General features: G+C 44.7%; 1 protein-coding gene across 2 annotated transcripts in view; it reads right to left on the bottom strand.

Annotated features, from left to right (window-relative positions):
- Window positions 1–1,482: 1,482 nt before the first annotated feature.
- The window catches only part of NWD2 (NACHT and WD repeat domain containing 2), a 67,580-nt gene continuing 49,598 nt past the window's right edge, over window positions 1,483–19,464 (bottom strand). Inside the window, exons 4-7 of one of the 2 annotated variants that reach the window (XM_028744011.2) lie at window positions 18,486–18,689; window positions 11,658–11,802; window positions 9,991–10,580; window positions 1,483–7,042 (exon numbers count right to left, since the gene is read on the bottom strand). In XM_028744011.2, coding sequence (XP_028599844.2) covers window positions 3,104–7,042; window positions 9,991–10,580; window positions 11,658–11,802; window positions 18,486–18,689 — 4,878 coding nt within the window. In that variant the 3' untranslated portion in view covers window positions 1,483–3,103. The remainder of the gene's footprint in view (window positions 7,043–9,990; window positions 10,581–11,657; window positions 11,803–18,485; window positions 18,690–19,464) is intronic. The other variant, XM_028744012.2, reaches the window with a different exon arrangement.

The raw sequence follows: 19,464 nt of genomic DNA on the forward strand, positions 1-19,464 counted from the left end.
AGGTTTAGCACCTCCACTCCTGAAACCTTTTTGCTTTTTTTATAAATAAAAAAATCAAGCCACTTTCCGCCACTTTATATGTAATTAGGGCAGACTCCAGCCTAAACAAACAGGTACCCTACTCTCGAGTAGTGCCAGAGTTCAATTTTCAACATCTAAGAATACAAGCAAGTCGGTTTCATTCACATCCTTTGAAACGTGTGCCAAGGACATGCCACATTTAAGATAAGCAAGTAAGGAAAACAAACCTCTGCCCATTCCACAGCTCCATTAAACTGCCTACAACAGACACCCTGATCCTAAATTCTTGGCCCCCTTGATCCGCTGCTTACATTAACTCAATGCCCCTGTAATGCTAACTCTGCGTTTCAGTTTGCTGAACATTGTGCTGGTGTAGCTGGTGTTAATGCTTATCATATAAGTGCTTGCAGCAAAATCGTTGGCCTGGTTCTCACTTGCATGTACATCGTCTGACCCCGCGTCACTTGACAATTCAGCACTTGATGAATCACGGTGGAATGTGTGAAGTATCTGGATTGAAAAATACTGAGTTTGAGTTGTCGTTGAGTGGGAGACACAAATGGTTTGCCTGTGATAAATCTGTGGTTGTGGTCAATTAGTGACACAAATCCTGGTGGGACTCAGCATCCAGGGCTGCTTCCCACTGGGTTATGTGATATTTAGAGATGGATATTCTACTGCAAGGGACGCGGGTGGTGCTGTGGGTTAAACCACAGAGCCTAGGACTTGCCGATCAGAAGGTCGGTGGTTCGAATCCCCGTGACGGGGTGAGCTCCTGTTGCTTGGTCCTTGCTCCTGCCAACCTAGCAGTTCGAAAGCACATCAAAGTGCAAGTAGATAAATAGGTACCGCTCCGGCGGGAAGGTAAATGGCATTTCCATGCGCTGCTCTGGTTCGCCAGAAGCGGATTAGTCCTGCTGGCCACATGACCCGGAAGCTGTACGCCGGCTCCCTCGGCCAATAAAGCGAGATGAGCGCCGCAACCCCAGAGTCGGCCATGACTGGACCTAATGATCAGGGGTCCCCTTTTCCTTTACCTTATTCTACTGCAAAATGCTACCTGGCAGGAATGGCTCATGTGTGCGTTATTTAGCTCTCTCACTTTAAAATACATATGAGCTGTGATTAGGGCTGGATGAGGCCCCCACTCTCACACACAAGCACACACACAAGCCATTCAGACTTAGGCAGCTCATGTAGTTTGCATCTCCCATAAGAAGTGTGGAAAATTGGCCACTACGTTCCAAGTAAAGGTAAAGGTAAAGGGACCCCTAACCATTAGGTCCAGTCGTGGGCGACTCTGGGTTGTGGTGCTCATCTCACTTTATTGGCCGAGGGAGCCGGTGTACAGCTTCCGGGTTATGTGGCCAGCATGACTAAGCCGCTTCTGGAAACCAGAGCAGCGCACGGAAACGCCGTTTACCTTCCCGCTGGAGTGGTACCTATTTATCTACTTGCACTTTGACATGCTTTCGAACTGCTAGGTTGGCAGGAGCAGGGACCGAGCAACAGGAGCTCACACCGTCACGTGGCTTTGAACCGCCAACCTTCTGATCGGCAAGTCCTAGGCTCTCTGGTTTAACCCACAGCGCCACCTTTCCCCTTAATAGAGCTGTGGATTGGGGCATCAGAATGTACGTAGCTCGTTTCTGGGTTCAACTGAGTGAGCCAAGCAATCAGAAATAAAGAAGGGTACCCCACAACTTCTGCCTTGAAATTGATAAAGTTCTATAAAAAGGCCATGAACAGTCCTACAGCAGGAAGTGAAGAGGCATAAATACTGTATATAGAAGTAAGAAATTCATTAGAAAGTCGAACAGGAAAGACCCCTTTGGGGCAGCCAGTATCTCGCCCCCCCCCCCCCAGCACATACAGAAGCGTAATGTTAGTCCCAGAGTATTTGGTCATCTGATCTGTGTTTCACACAGGGAAGAACAGGAATGATAGTAAGGCAAACACTACGAGAATCAAGAGCGACACACACAGCATTTCTGAATGCTTCCTGTTCAGACTTCTGCAAGGAGTGGAATATTTGGGACAACAGAACTAATGATACCGTTTTTTTGACAACAAAAGATATAATGGAACAGGGTGGGTGGGTTTGACTCTTTATCCTTAATGCCCTTTTTCGTTGAAAATGTTATTTTATACACAGTACTAAAATACAGTGTGAAAGAGACAGAAAACAACACAATTTCAGGAGTTAAGTTCCTTTCTTACATGATCTAGCAGTTCCTATGATTTGTAATAGAAAAACTTGAGTAGAAGTCCAAACGTAGAAATTTTGTAACTTTCAGTTTGTTATTATGACTGATTTGTTGTGTCACGTGTGCCTATTTTTGATTTGTAGGTTATCAGGATTGTAGCCAACCAAAGGAGTACTCAGAGCAGACCCACTGAAATTAATGGACCTATGTCCATTAGTTTTAATGGGTTTACTGTGTGTTTTACTAGTACTGGACACAATGCTCAGCTTCTCTATTCTTTCTGTACAATGGGCGCAATCCAAGCAAAGTGAAGAATCACTGATTTTAGTGGGAGCGATTCCTATGAAGCATTTGACCCGAATGAAATCAGCAAGACCCTGGAGTTCTGTTTACTGACCGAATTGTGCTTGCCCCCATTTCCCCCCATAATACAAATAGCTACTACTTCAAAAGCTTACAGGATGCACCCGGACTGACATGTGACATTGTCATTTGCACCACCAGAAGGATAAAATTCTTTCTTTTTTTTTTTGCACATGATAGTAATTCGAAGTAGCCAGAGATTTAGGCTTAAGCCCACCTGGATTTAAAATTTTTTGAACCACCTCATTCCAATATGAAATGTAGTTTCATTTCTTGTTAGAAAGCTTTACAACATTTTCTTCCTCCAACATTTTAGGTTGGCATAATAAATGATATTGCTAGAAATTTTCACTCGAGGCATTGCAGGAAGCCTTATATTTGAATATTTTTTTCTAAACTCTGCAGCCCACGAATTAAACTTGCTTTAAATTTGCTCTTTCCTGATTTGTTGGTAGTAAAATATAAATGGGATAAGCAGAGATTTGTTGAACTAGTTTCTTATTAATTTATGATCAATTGTCAGGGGTGAACCCGTGGCTCCTGCAATCTATGGCAGAGCACACTTTGTCATAGCAATAGTTGTGTTTTTTGGTTGGAGTTGCCTCACCTGCCTCGGGGTCTGTCACCGTGATGGGACTATCTCTTGCAAACACCTCTGTAGACTCCCTCCATATGCAGTCTGCTGTCACCTTGAAATTATAATTGTGACACTTTGGTCTAATCACTTGTGTTGCATTGCTGAAAATCTGTCGGCTATTTGAAGTAGCAATTTTAATTTTCAGCGCTGCATCCACTCGATCCACTACAGTATAAGTGCCTATGCTTCCATCATCAAAACCTACAATGATGTTCAAATGCCTCTGGGAAAGAGCGAGGAAAGTCGGTGTTTTGTAAAGGGAGCAAGCACCAATGTTTTTGCCATCTGCTAGTCTCATTACAATCAAGATAGAGATTGCACCATTATCATCATCCTCTTCACCAGTGCGAAAACAAATGTATACAAGGTAGCGGCCATCCCGAGACAGCTTCTGCCTCCAGATGATACCGGAAGCATGGACAACGCGAAGTTTGCCACTGTGAAGATCAAGTACGTTGATATTCTCATCGCCGCGGGATATGATGCCCAGTTTTCCATTGGGTGATATTTCAAAATCTTCCAAAGTCTTCAAGAAAGTGTTGGGCAGTTGCACACGTCTACAAATTACTTCTTCAGTAAGACTCCAGATGTTTACAGTTTCAGTAGATGTTATGAAGACTACAATATCAGGGCAATCTGGGATCAGCTTAATATCGACGATGGCAATGCCATCATCGCAACAGAACTTCTTGGTTATACTCCCTGTCCACAAACTCACCGCCAAGACTTTATTTTTCGTCATTCCAACGACAAATGTGTTAGCGGTAGTTATAAATGCATTCTGTAAGGCTACAAGAATATTGCAAACTCTGTGGCCTGTTGCCAGTCTCCAAACCCTTGATGCATTTTGCTCACAGAGGGAGACGACAAACTGATCGTTGTGTGTTATCAAGAGCTGACATATCTTTTGTCCGTTGATACGGAACAGATTTTCACCAGAGCCAGTGTGCCATACATACTGACTGGATTTATCATCAGACGTAATCATCAGATCACCAGTGGAAGTCAGCACGCAGTTTTCAACAATGCTTTCATGCTTAAACACAGCTTCAATGAACCCCGTGCCAAAATTCCACTTATGTATAGTTTCAGACCCATCGAGTGTATAAATCACTTCACCCCGGGCAGACAAGACCAATCTTTGGATTGGCTTGCCTGTTTTGTCAATGTTGGACATAGCAGTTATGATATCTATATCCCATACAGAAAGGACACCACTGGTAGATAAGGATAGCAGCATGTTATGATGGTTGGATTTAATTAATCTGACTATGTTCCCTGAGATTTCTTGTAAACTGGCCATGCACTGCCCCGTGTCTCTCCTCCAAACAAAAATGGCAGAGGTATTTTCAATGGAAGCAACAATACAGTCACCATTTTTGGACAGTACAGCGGATACAAATCGCTCGTTATGTTTCGCTCTAAACTTTTCAACTATTTTCCACATGGCTGTGTCAAGAAGTTCTATATTGAGGGCCTTACATATTAAAATTGCACTTTGATCTTCAGCCAGTTCCAAGCTGACAAAGTCACTGTCCCCTCTCTTGCAATCAAAGTCATCTGTTAGTTGGGGGTTGGCGACATCCTCCGTGTTCCAGATCGAAAGACCACCTTCGCTGTCCACCATCACCATTTCTTGAGCTGTATCTAGGACAAGAAGGAACTTGACAAAGCCACCGGAAAACTCAGAGGTCACAGTGGCCAGCTTGTCCCCGCTACCTAAATGGAATATCGATGCAGTATTCAAGTACTGTCCGCAGAAAGCATACATTCCATCTGGGGAACACTGGACACAAGTCACTTCATACCAGCAATGGAACTGATAAAGTGGCCAGCCATAAAGTAGATCAATCACGGTAACATCTTTGCTAGCTTCTAGCCAAGAAAGGGCATGGTTTACTGACAATGTAAATCCATTTATAAAACTGGAATCTACACCAATCCCACCGTGTTTTGATCCCTTAATCTCTACCTCAGACAGAAGGCAGGAATTTAGGTTGTCATAAATCAAGAGCGTGTTCTTTGTTGTGGCCACCACAAGGTATTTTTCATCACTTGTAAGCTTCATGCCCAAGATGACTGACTGAGCTGTTGTAATTTGCCTCAGTAGCTGGCGGGTCTCCACATCCCAGGTACTGATGGAGCCGTTTTCTAGAGCCACAATGACCGTATTTGGATTAAAAGTGGGCAGGATTTCTGTCACTTGAGTGCAACTGGAGGACAAAGGCAATCTCTCGGGGCTGTAACTCACATCCATAGAGGAATGCAATGGAACAATGGAGCAATATTTGGGGCCATCTTTGTCACATTCCAGAAGAAGCTGCCTCAGTTTCGGCAAGGAGCTGGCAACTGGGAGAAGCCTCTGTTGCAATTCAGCTGAGAGAGTGCCTGGGTATTTCATCACTTTGTATTTTATCGCACGGAGCGTGGTTGCAAGGAACTTCAGCTCTTTTTCCTGCGAGTAGCTATAGGCCAACTCCACATCAGAGAGGGCTTTGTCAAACTGCCCAATTTTGATCATGGTGTACAGCCAACTGAAGTTCATAATGACACCGTACAACATGTCATCTGTTTTCCCACATCGTGTGAGGTGGTGCAGAAGCTCTGTCATTTTCCTGTGGTTGACAAAAAATATGTCAGGCTCCAAAGGGTTGCACTGGAATACCCAAGGCTGATCAGGTGACTGCCTATCAAAATTTGTCTGGTCCATGATGTGCCTCTCGTCATCATTCATGCTCCGGCTGTCGCTGTCAAGGCAACCATTCAGATATTGATCTTCACTGTAAAGAGATTTCCTTCTGCCTCCTGACCAAACACCCAGAAAATACTCTGCCATCACCGTATGCATTTCGTGAACGTCTTCTTCGTTGTGAAGATACATCTTTTGGGCTATAAGTTGCAGGTGCCTGTTTGCCCAAACTAGTAGCGTAACGTTTTTTACTTGCCTTTCTATCAGGTATCCTGTTAGTCCTTCTTTCAGCTTTGCAATGTAGATGTAAGGTACCCTCAGAGGGTTGTGTTGCCTGATGCTTTCGTTTAATTCAAACATAACCGTGTTGTCAAGCGCTAAAATGTCTTCCAGTTCCATTTCACTCAGACCGGATTTTGCCATGGTGATGTAGCCAAGGGCTCGGGACAAAAGCCTTGGCCCACAGCTGGTCTCTAGAGACCAGAACATCTGCTCTATGCTATCGTGAACAGTAACACAGAGAGAAGACTCATCAACATCCTTGTGAGATCTCCAGTTTCGGACTTCTCGGAAGGTTAGATTTACAAACATGGGCAGTGTGCATTTGGAAAAAGCTTCGTTGACATAAATTTGCTGGCCTGATGTTACTTTTCTCTTGACTTGTAGCAGCTGCTGCTTGAGAACTTGACTACACATCTTCCTGTCCCTAGGAGTCAATTCAATATAGTTATCATCGTCGTGTATAAGGCACCTCAGTTTTTGCAGTATTCCATGTTTGTTCGGCAGTGTTGACAAAATAATTCGGACCGAACGGGGCAGATGAACAGGGAGCCACCATAACTTTCTAGCATCATCGTTATCCGAAAGCTGCTCTAGAGCATCGAATATCAGAACCAGAGGTCTATGAAATGAAGACTCATTCAAAAGGTTTATAAACAAGTCCCGAAGGTCGTGGATTTTTTTGGGGTAGCTTTGTACGAGGCATCGGTAGTTAATTGCTAACTGCTCGCAAATACTTTGAAGGAGATTCCTCAGATCTGTACTCATCTCTGTGGATCCCAAAAACCTTATAACTACCACAGGGTCAGATTCTGGTCCCATTTCTTCCTTTAGCCAAGTATAAGCCTACAAATGCAGAAGTATAAATAGATTAATATGTGGACTAGGGGAGATAATGCAAATCAAACAATAAAGAAAGAACAATAAAAATGTGACAGACAGAAAGCAGTTCCACTCTGCTTTATGAACAAATATTAAGTAGTAGAGATTTAAGGGTAATATCCAACTAAATCATATTCATTCAGTGAAGTCAATGACTAACTTTCACCCATTGATTCAAATGGATCTATTCTGAGTATGACTTAGTTAGATAATAATAATAATAATAATAATAATAATAATAATAATAATAATAATAATTTATACCCTGCCCATCTGACTGGATTTCCCCAGCCACTCTGGGCGGCTTCCAACAGAGGACTAAAAACAGAATAAAACTTCAAACATTAAAAACTTCCCTAAAGAGGGCTGTCTTCAGATGTCTTCTAAAAGTCAGCTAGTTGTTTATTTCCTTGACATCTGGTGGGAGGGTGCCACCACCGAGAAGGCCCTCAGAGCTGGACCTCAGTGTCCACGCTGAACGATGGGAGTGGAGATGTTCCACCCTTAGGTTGCAATCCTGGGAGTGAGCCGCAGTGAATTTAGTAGGACTTACTTTTGAGTCAAGGTGTGCTGTAAGTCTGTGTTGGGGTTTTCCACTCTACTGTGGAAGTAGATGCTACACAGCCGCCTACCAAGTGAGTTGTGGCTCTGCCCCTAGTACTTCAACCTTGTCAGCACCTTCTTACTTTCCCTACCGATAACTTTGGAAGCCATAACCTACCATTTGGCTGGCCCACTGAGGAGGTGAACAAAGTTGGGTGCTGGAGACTGCAAACATGATTATTATTCTATTCTGTGATATTCAAATGAGCAACAGGAATATTGCAAGGGATACTGTTTAAGTCTGCAGGTCGCTATTGCTAATTAATTACATCATGTGGCTTTCTCTTTTATTCTCTTTTTAATAAATGGAAAAGTCAGAGATGTACTATTTTTTTCCTGGATATTCTATACAAGATCTTTGTATGAATTCATGTTTGGGCAGTGTAAATCGTAGCAACTAGACAGGAACTTAGGGCTTCACCGAATGGCAGGTTCTACATGGATCCTACTGAGGTAGTCATGTTGAAAATAGTGGGTTGGATCCATTTACTCATGCAGATATATATAATTTTTAGGAAAGATAACCAAGTGGTGGTAGGACATTAGAGTTAAGGTACATGGTTATTTATGAGGTGGAAGACCCACCTTCCTCAAATTTCACATTATAAAAAATGGGGAAAATATCCTTATGTGCTACAAAATGATTTCCATAAAGCCTTGACTTTACTATATTGTGCAAGGTTATTTTAGGTCAGGAAAGCCGAGAAGGAAAATCACTTTTTGGTGCTACTTCCACCACACAATTGACTGGCATTTACTTTTTAACAGTATTTATAGGTTGCCCTGTGGCAAAAAAACACCCCACAAAACTATTTGGGTGGCTCATAAGAAGAAATAAAACCATTTGGAATTAAACAACAATAAATCTAAAGATATAATACAGATAAAAACATTATGTTTTTACCTATATATTTCCCCTGAAACACTCCCCGCCCCCAATGCTAACCATTCCACCAGAATGATTTCAGGAGTCTGTCTACAGTGACAAATGTTGCATGGGAACCAGTCCCACTGTTACATATGGCAAGTCATTAAAAGTGCTGTTAACAATTTAAGTGCAGTATTGTTTGCAATGGAAGTGTAATTCTTGCACATTTAATGAAGTGAGTGTATGGCTGCCTAGCTGGATTTTATTTTTTCTTATCTACACAGTGCTGTGGCTTGAGCAGGTGCTCAGTTCAACAGCGGAGGAAGTCTATACATGCATCTCCCTCACAGGAAATTGATGGATCACAGCATGCCAGCAATTTTAATGCCTGCGATAGAAAATCAGGGGGGTTTCTCAGTGGTGAGAAAAATAATGGCCCACAGGTTTTCCTGAAAAACAGTTTCAATGAAAGCCATGGTGGACAGTTGGATATATTCCCAGGTAAACGTTCAGTTCACAAATGGCAACGTTAAGGCTTAAGAAGCCAGCATATTACTTTATGCGAACTGACTGGGCCTCCTAGAACATGCTCAAGAATTTTCTGTGCCAGATGAGCACATACTCAGGGGTTTCTTGGCGCAGAAAGAATAGTATTAAAAGAAGGACAATTTGCCAAACTGCTGGATATTATATATGGGATGAAATGTACCCCTTCTTCAACAAGATGTAAAGAAAGCAAATATGTCTTTACAAAACATACTTTTATTTTTTAGCAAAATGAAGACTGTGGTCACTAAAATAATCCACCCACCCTCAGAACCTCAGAGCATAGGAAAAAGAGGGTGTGTTGACAAATTTATGCAAATTTATTGCAATTTTTGTACCAATCTGCTCTAAGAATAGGACAACACAGTGGGAGTCTTTAGGAGCACCTATAATGATAGCTGAGGACGTGGGTGGCATGAGGACGTGGGTGGCGCTGTGGGTAAAACCTCAGCGCCTAGGACTTGCCAATCGCATGGTTGGCGGTTCAAATCCCCGCGGCGGGTGCACTCCCGCTGCTCGGTCCCAGCGCCTGCCAACCTAGCAGTTCGAAAGCACCCCCGGGTGCAAGTAGATAAATAGGGACCGCTTACCAGCGGGAAGGTAAACAGTGTTCCATGTGCTGCGCTGGCTCGCCAGATGCAGCTTGTCACGCTGGCCACGTGACCCGGAAGTGTCTGCGGACAGCGCTGGCTCCCGGCCTATAGAGTGAGATGAGCGCACAACCCTAGAGTCTGGCAAGACTGGCCCGTACGGGCAGGGGTACCTTTACCTTTTATAATGATAGCTTGTCATAAAAATATGGGTTTATAGATGTACTCAAATTAAAACATAGTATTTTTGCAGTTAAATTTACAGCAGCAAAATAAATACACATAGGTGTTTGCGTGTGTTTTACCTTCTTTGCCACTTCCGCTAATAAAAATGTTTTTCCAGTGCATGGTCCTCCATATATGACAAGAGGGTTAATGTGTCCCATTTTCCTAGGTAGAATGTATTTGTGCATAATATTCCTAGCATCACATCTGTACTCATAGAATGACGAGTAGGTTCTACATAGTGAGGAATGTTGAAGGACTTCATCATACAGCCAGTCTGTCTCTATGTCAAAATTCTGTTGCACAGTTGCCTGGATTATATCCACCATGTCTTCGTAGAACTGTTTGCCAAGCCCTTCGATGTAGTGGTTCTCCACTTCTTGGGTGTAGCCATGTTTGATGTCGCAATGAGTAACAGAGGTGTAGACTCTCAAATTAGATGAAGCAACAATGGTAGGAACAAATTCATCCCTGAGTTTGATGAGTTTCTCCAGCGCTTCCGGGTCCCGCAGAAACTTTCCACCCGTATGAAACACGTCCATGTATTTCTCCATCTCGGGAACTTTAACAAAACGTTCTATGTTTGCAATCTTCCGAATGTAGCAAACGCACTTCTTCAGGAAAGCTGGGGTTTGTTTTCCTAAGGCAAAATCAAATTCATCTTCGATAGCTGGGAGGGGAACAAAAGAGCAAAGAGGAAAACTAAAGTCCCCGCAAAACAGAATGAAAAGTGCTCTGTCACATTCAAAACTGAAGCAGACCACCTAAGCTTCCTCCAACTCTTCCCTTATACAGTGGTACCTCGGGTTACATACACTTCAGGTTACATACGCTTCAGGTTACACACTCCGCTAACCCAGAAATAGTGCTTCAGGTTAAGAACTTGGCTTCAGGATAAGAACAGAAATTGGGCTCCGGCGGTGTGGCGGCAGCAGGAGGCCCCATTAGCTAAAGTGGTGCTTCAGGTTAAGAACAGTTTCAGGTTAAGAACAGACCTCCGGAAGTACTTAACCCGAGGTACTACTGTATTCTGTTGCTGGTGACAAGGTTCCACAAGGGAGGAATCGATGCACTTTGTAGTCTCTGCGTTGCCTTCTCTGTCTCTTGGTTGCTCAGCGCCATGACCAAGAGACAGAAGTTATGCATGGTCATAGTCGATTAATAATTACACACAATTATTACAATCAAAATAAAAGGAAAATGTTCCCTTTTTTGCATGTACTTGGCTGATCACAGAAATATATGTATGTACACTGCATGCCCAAATTCGATGTTTACCAGAGGAAAGATATCCGTGGAAGAATGGCAGGTGAAGGTTATAGACTATATGGGACTGGCAGAAATGACCGGGAGAATCCGAGACCAGGGAAAAGAGACGGCGGAAGAAGATTGGAAGAAATTTAAGGACTATCTTAAGAAACATTGTAAAATTACTGAATGTTAGAACGATGTTGATTTAGAAATCAAGTGGTTTCTAGCTGTAATGATTATGTAATTAAGAAAAGAAAGGCCAAAAATTAAATAGAAATAAGGGGAAGGATTTGCTGAATTGAAATAACTAGAGATTGGAATACAGAAAGGGGAGGTATGAGGAGGTCGGGAAAGTAAGTTTTATGAATATAAGGGATTGAAATTATACTTGTTGTTGTATGTGTTTTGTATGTATTTTTGCTTTTGCTTTTTTCTGCTTTTTCTATTTTATACAAACGTTTGAAAACTTTAATAAATATCTTTTAAAAAAAAATACCAGAGGAAAGATATCTCTTTGCTTGATTGTGTTTCATTTTCCCTTTTTCATAAAGTATCTTCACAGCTGTCTTAATCATCATCTTAATCTCTTCTGATATCTCCTGCCATTTGCTGTCACTGACAGGGTTCGAAGATGCTTCCATCTTTAAAACAACAACAAAAACAAATAGTTAATTAAATCTGAAGATGCCAGCATCAATTTCTTCACCAACCACCAAGGTTGTATTTAAGAGATCGGGCAACAGTAGCTAAAATAACATAGCAAAGACAAAATTCCCCCATAGTTAGAAATTTCTCATTTTTCCTTATTTCCAGGAATGCCTAGAATAGATGGGGCTTGCACCATGAAGGATAGGAAATAAGGAGTATAACACCTACTGAAAATAAGGAAAGTCTCATTACAGAGCTGGCCTGCACATCCATATCCCTAACAAGATTACTGCAACATCAAGTGACAAATCGAATGTTATAATTGGATATCAGATACTCTAGAGAGAACTGTGATATAATATTTCATGCTGCTTCATGTCACCTGATATGCAGTGCATTTCAATGGAGTCAGTTCATACATTTAGCTGCTGTTTATCAAAGCTGAGTCTACACGCGCTTCCAGTTCAGAATTCTAGCCCAGTGTGAGGTGAAAGGGGTGACAGTACCACTTCTGTCTACACACATTGAAGACTCTCTCACATTAAAAAATTACAGAAAATAAAGGCTAACAAAGCAGGGGGAAATGTTCTAGGTTAGCCCATTCCCTGCTGTGGGAGTTTTCTGTTTTCAGAAAAGCAATGCAAATTTCTCCCTCAGCTGCCTTGAGTTTGAAGTGGCCCTGTCTATTCTGCTGCACACGTAGATCAATCAATGTACAGTAACAGAGTTATTTACATGCAAATTTGAGGAAGACTTATGATTAGAGAGTGATAGGTGTGAGGCTTAACAGCACACAATAAAGTACTACCACATATTATCATAAAATTGTTCAATAACCCAATAACTCTGCAACCCATCCCCTCTGCAGGGAGGTGGGACCAATTCGGATGGTCCGCCCCCGCCACTTAATGGATCCAAATGGTTTCCAGAGAGTGGTAGGGGATGCTTTATCCCATGTTGATGGCCTTTCAGCCGATTCCCTGGTGGCCCGCTGGAATGTGGAGTTAACCAGGGCTATTGACTGTTTGGCTCCAAAGCGCCCTCTCCGATTGCATGGAGCCCGGAGAGCCCCGTGGTTCTCCACGGATCTGAGGGCAATGAAACAATCGTTGAGACGGCTAGAGCGCCGGTGGCGGATAACCCATTCCGAATCTGACCGGACACAGGTTAGAGCTCAACGTCGAGCCTACCAAGTGGCGATAGCGACGGCGAAGAAGACGTTCTTCGCCGCCTCTATTGCATCTGCAGAAAACAGCAGCAGGAGACTTTTTCAGGTGGTTCACAATTTAGCGGAACCACCTGCGACATCTGGGCCCAGTATGGGCCACATGATCTCCTGCAATGATTTTGCAAAGTTTTTTGCAGATAAAATCGCTCAGATTTGGGAAGAAGTAGACTCCACCGTGGGAGCAGAGCCAGGGCGGGAGAGTGCTAGAGTCCTGTCTAGTCAAGTTGTGTGGGATCAATTCCAACCTGTTACCTCCGAGGATGTGGACAGGCTGCTTGGACGAGTGAAGCCAACCACCTGCCTCCTGGATCCTTGCCCATCCTGGCTTATAAAAGCTAGCCGGGAAGGACTGGGCGATGGGCTTCGTGGGGTGGTGAATGCTTCCCTCCGTGAGGGAGCCTTCCCAGACCCGCTGAAAGAGGCGGTTATTAAACCGCTTCTTAAAAAACCATCTTTAGATGCGGCCACGATGGCCAATTATCGCCCAGTCTCAAATCTTCCATTCTTGGGCAAGGTGATTGAGCGAGTGGTTGCTGAACAACTCCAGGCACGCCTGGAAGAAGCGGACCATTTGGATCCCTTCCAGTCGGGATTCAGGCCTCATCATGGGACTGAAACTGCCTTGGTCGCACTGGTTGATGATCTCCGGCGGGCTAGGGACAAAGGTGAGAGCTGTTTCCTAGTTCTGCTGGATCTCTCAGCGGCGTTTGATACCATCGACCATAACATCCTTCTGAACCGTCTTGAGGGGCTGGGAGCTGGGGGCACTGTCATACAGTGGTTCCGCTCCTTCCTCCTGGGCCGTGTTCAGAAAGTGGTGGTGGGGGATGAGTGTTCAGACCCCTGGGCCCTCACTTGTGGGGTGCCTCAGGGCTCTGTCCTCTCCCCCATGCTTTTCAACATTTACATGCAGCCACTGGGAGAGATCATCAGGAGGTTTGGGCTGGGTGTTCATCAGTATGCGGATGATACCCAGCTCTACCTCTCTTTTAAATCAGAACCAGTGAAGGCGGTGAAGGTCCTGTGTGAGTGCCTGGAGGCGGTTGGAGGATGGATGGTGGCTAACAGATTGAGGTTGAATCCCGACAAGACAGAAGTACTGTTTTTGGGGGACAGGAGGCGGGCAGGTGTGGAGGATTCCCTGGTCCTGAATGGGGTAACTGTGCCCCTGAAGGACCAGGTGCGCAGCCTGGGAGTCATTTTGGACTCACAGCTGTCCATGGAGGCACAGGTCAAATCTGTATCCAGGGCAGCTGTTTACCAGCTCCATCTGGTACGTAGGCTGAGACCCTATCTGCCTGCGGACTGTCTCGCCAGAGTGGTACATGCTCTGGTTATCTCCCGCTTGGACTACTGCAATGCGCTCTACGTGGGGCTACCTTTGAAGGTGACCCGGAAACTACAACTAATCCAGAATGCGGCAGCTAGACTGGTGACTGGGTGCGGCCGCCGAGACCATATAACACCGGTCCTGAAAGACCTACATTGGCTCCCAGTAAGTTTCCGAGCACAATTCAAAGTGTTGGTGCTGACCTTTAAAGCCCTAAACGGCCTTGGTCCAGTATATCTGAAGGAGCGTCTCCACCCCCATCGTTCTGCCCGGACACTGAGGTCCAGCTCCGAGGGCCTTCTGGCGGTTCCCTCACTACGAGAAGCCAAGTTACAGGGAACCAGGCAGAGGGCCTTCTCGGTAGTGGCGCCCGTCCTGTGGAACGCCCTCCCATCAGATGTCAAAGCGATAAACAACTACCTGACATTCAGAAGACATCTGAAGGCAGCCCTGTTCAGGGAAGTTTTTAATATGTGACATTTTAGTGTATTTTTTATCTTTGTTGGAAGCCGCCCAGAGTGGCTGGGGAAACCCAGCCAGATGGGCGGGGTACAAATAATAAATTATTATTATTATTATTATTATTATTATTATAACACTGTTTTAATGGAAGGAGTGAAAACCCAGTCTTCTGTCTCGCACATTAAAATCAACATTGCATAAAACCCCTTATATGTGGCTAGTTTATGTCTCTAATGTCATATAGTGTTATTCAAAATACATTTACATTCAGCGCAGACTTCAAGGGGGATTGCAAGGTAATGCACAATTTCAGCAAACTTAAGAAATGTGAAAAAGAATAAAACATCTGGATAAAAAACCAGTAACAAACATAGCTGTAACATTCTTCTTTTTTTTTTTAAGCAACAAAATCTATAAGTCCAAAATAACAGATGTGGGGAACCTCAGGTCAGGAGGTCAAATATGACCCCCCCCCCATAAAAGATATAAAAATCGTAATCCTAGTTGTTATATCAAGGAGTCCAGTTCATAAACTGTGCAGCATCCCTGTACTCCCTATGCCTGAAAAAGAATTTGAGGCCTCAGTGTACTGGGCTTTGGTTTCAGACCTTAAATCTCCTGTAGCAGCTCCAGGGGTGCCAACTTGCCCCCCCCCCACATTGAGGGGGGTGCGGTCAGGTGACGTGTCACATGACTTGTCACATGACACGTCGTGTGATGCTGCCCAGATGATCGTGGTAGAGGACGACCTCTGGGCTGCTGGGTGGAGGCTGGGGCGTGTGGTGGGTGGCGGCCCCCTAAATATTGGGGTGCTGCTGTTCTCTGCCCCAAAATATTGGGGCCACTGAGCAGCTCAAAAGCCTGACACCTCCGTATTAATCAAACTTAACCAGGTTAACTCTTGTTTCAATATGTGGTAACTGTGCCCCTGAAGGACCAGGTGCACAGCCTGGGAGTCATTTTGGACTCACAGCTGTCCATGGAGGCGCAGGTTAATTCTGTGTCCAGGGCAGCTGTCTACCAGCTCCATCTGGTACACCGGCTGAGACCCTACCTGCCCGCAGACTGTCTTGCCAGAGTGGTGCATGCTCTGGTTATCTCCCACTTGGACTACTGCAACGCGCTCTACATGGAGCTACCTTTGAAGATGACCCGGAAACTGCAATTAATCCAGAATGCGGCAGCTAGACTGGTGACTGGGAGTGGCCGCCGGGACCACATAACACCGGTCCTGAGAGATCTGCATTGGCTCCCAGTACATTTCCGAGCACAATTCAAAGTGTTGGTGCTGACCTTTAAAGCCCTAAACAGCCTCGGTCCTGTATACCTGAAGGAGCGTCTCCACCCCCATCGTTCTGCTCGGACACTGAGATCCAGTGCCGAGGGCCTTCTGGCGGTTCCCTCATTGCGAGAAGTAAGGTTACAGGGAACCAGGCAGAGGGCCTTCTCGGTAGTGGCGCCTGCCCTGTGGAACGCCCTCCCAGCAGATGTCAAGGCAATAAACAACTATTTTAATTTTAAAGGACAACTGAAGGCAGCCCTGTTCAGGGAAGTTTTTAATAGTTAATGCTGTATTGTTTTTAATACTTGATTGGGAGCCGCCCAGAGTGGCTGGGGAAACTCAGCCAGATGGGCGGGGTATAAATAATAAATTATTATTATATATTTCAATACGGTCATTCATGCATAAAACAAAAAAATATATAAAAGAAAGCTGCTTTTGTGTTTGTCTAACAGCTGAACAAGTTTGAAATCAGTTTGAAGTTCAAGGGGATTTAGTTTGGCACAGTGTTATCGCCCTTTGAACCTATTAGTTTACAGATTTCAACTCTGCTAGGAGCTGTGGACAACTTTAGGGAGGGATCCCGTTCTGCTTTACAAATGTATCTTGACTCTGTAGCTGAAGAAGAGGATAATTCATTCTCATGAAACGTTGGCTGTTCTGCTGAGTGCCAGGAAGAATGCCAACCCCGGAATGGTGTGCATGTTTCTGTGTGTGCTATGGACTCTTGCCAGCTGGGAGCTGGATTGCAATCAACAATTTATTTTGCTCAACAGCCGCTAGATATGAATGCCTCCCTATCTCTTCCAACCAGCGCAGTGTTTGAACTTTTTATTCAAGGGTGGTCTGACTTGGGCTCTTGAATTGCACTCGCAGCTCCTGGCCAGCGAACCGATGCAGAAACAGATGGAGGAATAAGATGGAGATGTAACAGTAATAGAAGCTAGATCGTGATAACAGAAGGGCCTTTGAGATGCCTGTGTAAGCATAAGTCTACACAGTAAGTTTAGCAATTTACTGTATTTTTCGCTCCATAGGGCGCACCTGACCATAGGGCGCACCTAGTTTTCAGAGGGGGAAATCAAGGGGGAAAATATGATCCCTTCCCCAGCCCTCCCAGCTCTGGGAGAAGTGGACAGGCCGCACGCAGCCTGTGCGCTTCTCCCAGACCTTCTCCCTGCTTTTGCGGGAGGTGGGGGAATTCCCCCACCTCCCGCAAAAGCCCACAGGAGGGAGATGGGACTGACTCGGCCAGTCAGTCCCTTTTCCCTTCTTGGGGAAAAGCCCCCAAGAGCGGTGCGCTCTTTAAAGGCTGCACGGCTCCTGCGGGCTTTTCTACGAGGTGGGGGAATTCGCTCCAAAGGCTTGCGGATAGCTGCCTGAAGCCCCCGGAGCACAGCGGCAGTTCTGCGCTCTGGGGGCTTCAGGCGGCTTCAGCGAAAGCAACACGAAGCCTCCGGAACGCGGGGGGGGGGAGCGCTCCCTCTGCGCTTCGGAGGCTTTGCGTTGCTATCGCTGAAGCCAAGGAGCCTGCATTCGCTCCATAGGACGCACACACATTTCCCCTTCATTTTTGGAGAGGGAAAAGTGCGTCCTATAGAGCAAAAAATACGGTAACTGCCACGACTTTCTCAATGAAAACCTGAGAACTGTAGGATGCTGAGAGTTCTGTTAGAGACCTCTAGCTTTCTTGCAGTCCTACAATTCCGACAGATTCTTGGACAGAACTGCAGAGTTTGCATAAGGCAGCAAACCTCCTTGTCCCTTCCAACTCCACAATTCTATGATTCTATGAAAAAAATATGATTGCTAAGTCATAGACCAAACCTTGTGTTATGTACTGAGTTGAATAGGATCCAAAATGCAGCAGTCTGATTGGTCTTAGAACAATAGGATTCAGAATGCAGTAGTCTGATTGGTCCTAGAACAATGCAGCAGTATGATTGGTCTGCAGGAGCCACCCAATCCAGCTCCAGATGGAAGTGAATCCACAACCTGATTGGCCTAGAGGAGAATCCCGGAATAAGCCAATCACGTGGGGCCCATTGTGTAAATAATCCATATAAAGCAGACATTCTGGGGGAACTTCCATTCCTCCTCACCACTATGAGCTGAATAAAGAGCATGAAATCCACTCTCGATTCTGAGTATATTTCACCTTGCTTCACACATTGTGATTTGTTTGGAGCAAAATAGACGATCCCTAGTTTGGAAGCAATACTAAGTCATGTAGTTTGTTTCTCCTGCTCACACTGGGAAGAAGTGAAGCAGAGGTCACCTCCATAAACGTGGTAAACTGTTAACTATAGTCAACTATGACATTCAATGACTATGAAACAAATGGAAACCTATACATTTCAGGAAGGCGATTTACCATGTTGGGATTGTTCTTCGGCATTTCAAATTTTGGTTTGAGGTAATACATCGGTGGCACCGAGTTCTCATCTCTGCAATACCACTCTTCCAAAATCTTTGTTTCCAGCTTGGCCTCGATAGCAGCATCCAGAATCATTTCAAATTCAGATGCTTCCACTTCTCCTGGTATTCGGATGCTCCCATATTTTTCTCCCAAAAGGCCCTGTGTATGTGCAAGACAAAGTAAAGTTTAGTAACAAAGCTAAAGACATATTAAGTGATGTCTGAGTTACCTAGTTTGTGCATGTCTTGCTTGCTATGAAGATACTCTTGCCCATTGGGGAGGAAAAAACTCTTTGTTTCTGTTGTGGTGTTCTGTTCTGTATGCTATAGTGTTATGGTTTAGTCTTATTCTAAGTACAGTTATACCTTGGGTTACAGATGCTTCAGGTTGTGTTTTTTCAAGTTATGGACCCGCCGAAACCCGGAAGTACCAGAACGGGTTACTTTCGGGTTTCGGGGGTCATGCATGCGCAGAAGTGCTAAATTTCACTTTGTGCATGCGCAAAGCACCGAATCGCAACCCGTGCGTGCGCAGATGCACCGTTGCGGGTTGCGAACGTGCATCTCGCATGGATCACATTCGCAACCTGAGCGTCCACTGTACAGTGGTACCTCGGGTTACATACGCTTCAGGTTACAGACTCCGCTAACCCAGAAATAGTGCTTCAGGTTAAGAACTTTGCTTCAGGATGAGAACAGAAATTGGGCTCCGGCGGTGCGGCAGCAGCAGGAGGCCCCATTAGCTAAAGTGGTGCTTCAGGTTAAGAACAGTTTCAGGTTAAGTACGGACCTCAGGAACGAATTAAGTACTTAACCTGAGGTACCACTGTATTGTAAGTTTCATTGCAAGTGCTGCCACTGGATTTTTATGGATTGTGCCAATCCTGAACGTATTGGATTTGTGACCATTCTGCTCATTTGCCTTCAGTAGCAAG

The sequence above is a fragment of the Podarcis muralis genome, chromosome 9, assembly GCF_964188315.1.
Source record: "Podarcis muralis chromosome 9, rPodMur119.hap1.1, whole genome shotgun sequence".
Lineage (NCBI taxonomy): Eukaryota > Metazoa > Chordata > Lepidosauria > Squamata > Lacertidae > Podarcis > Podarcis muralis.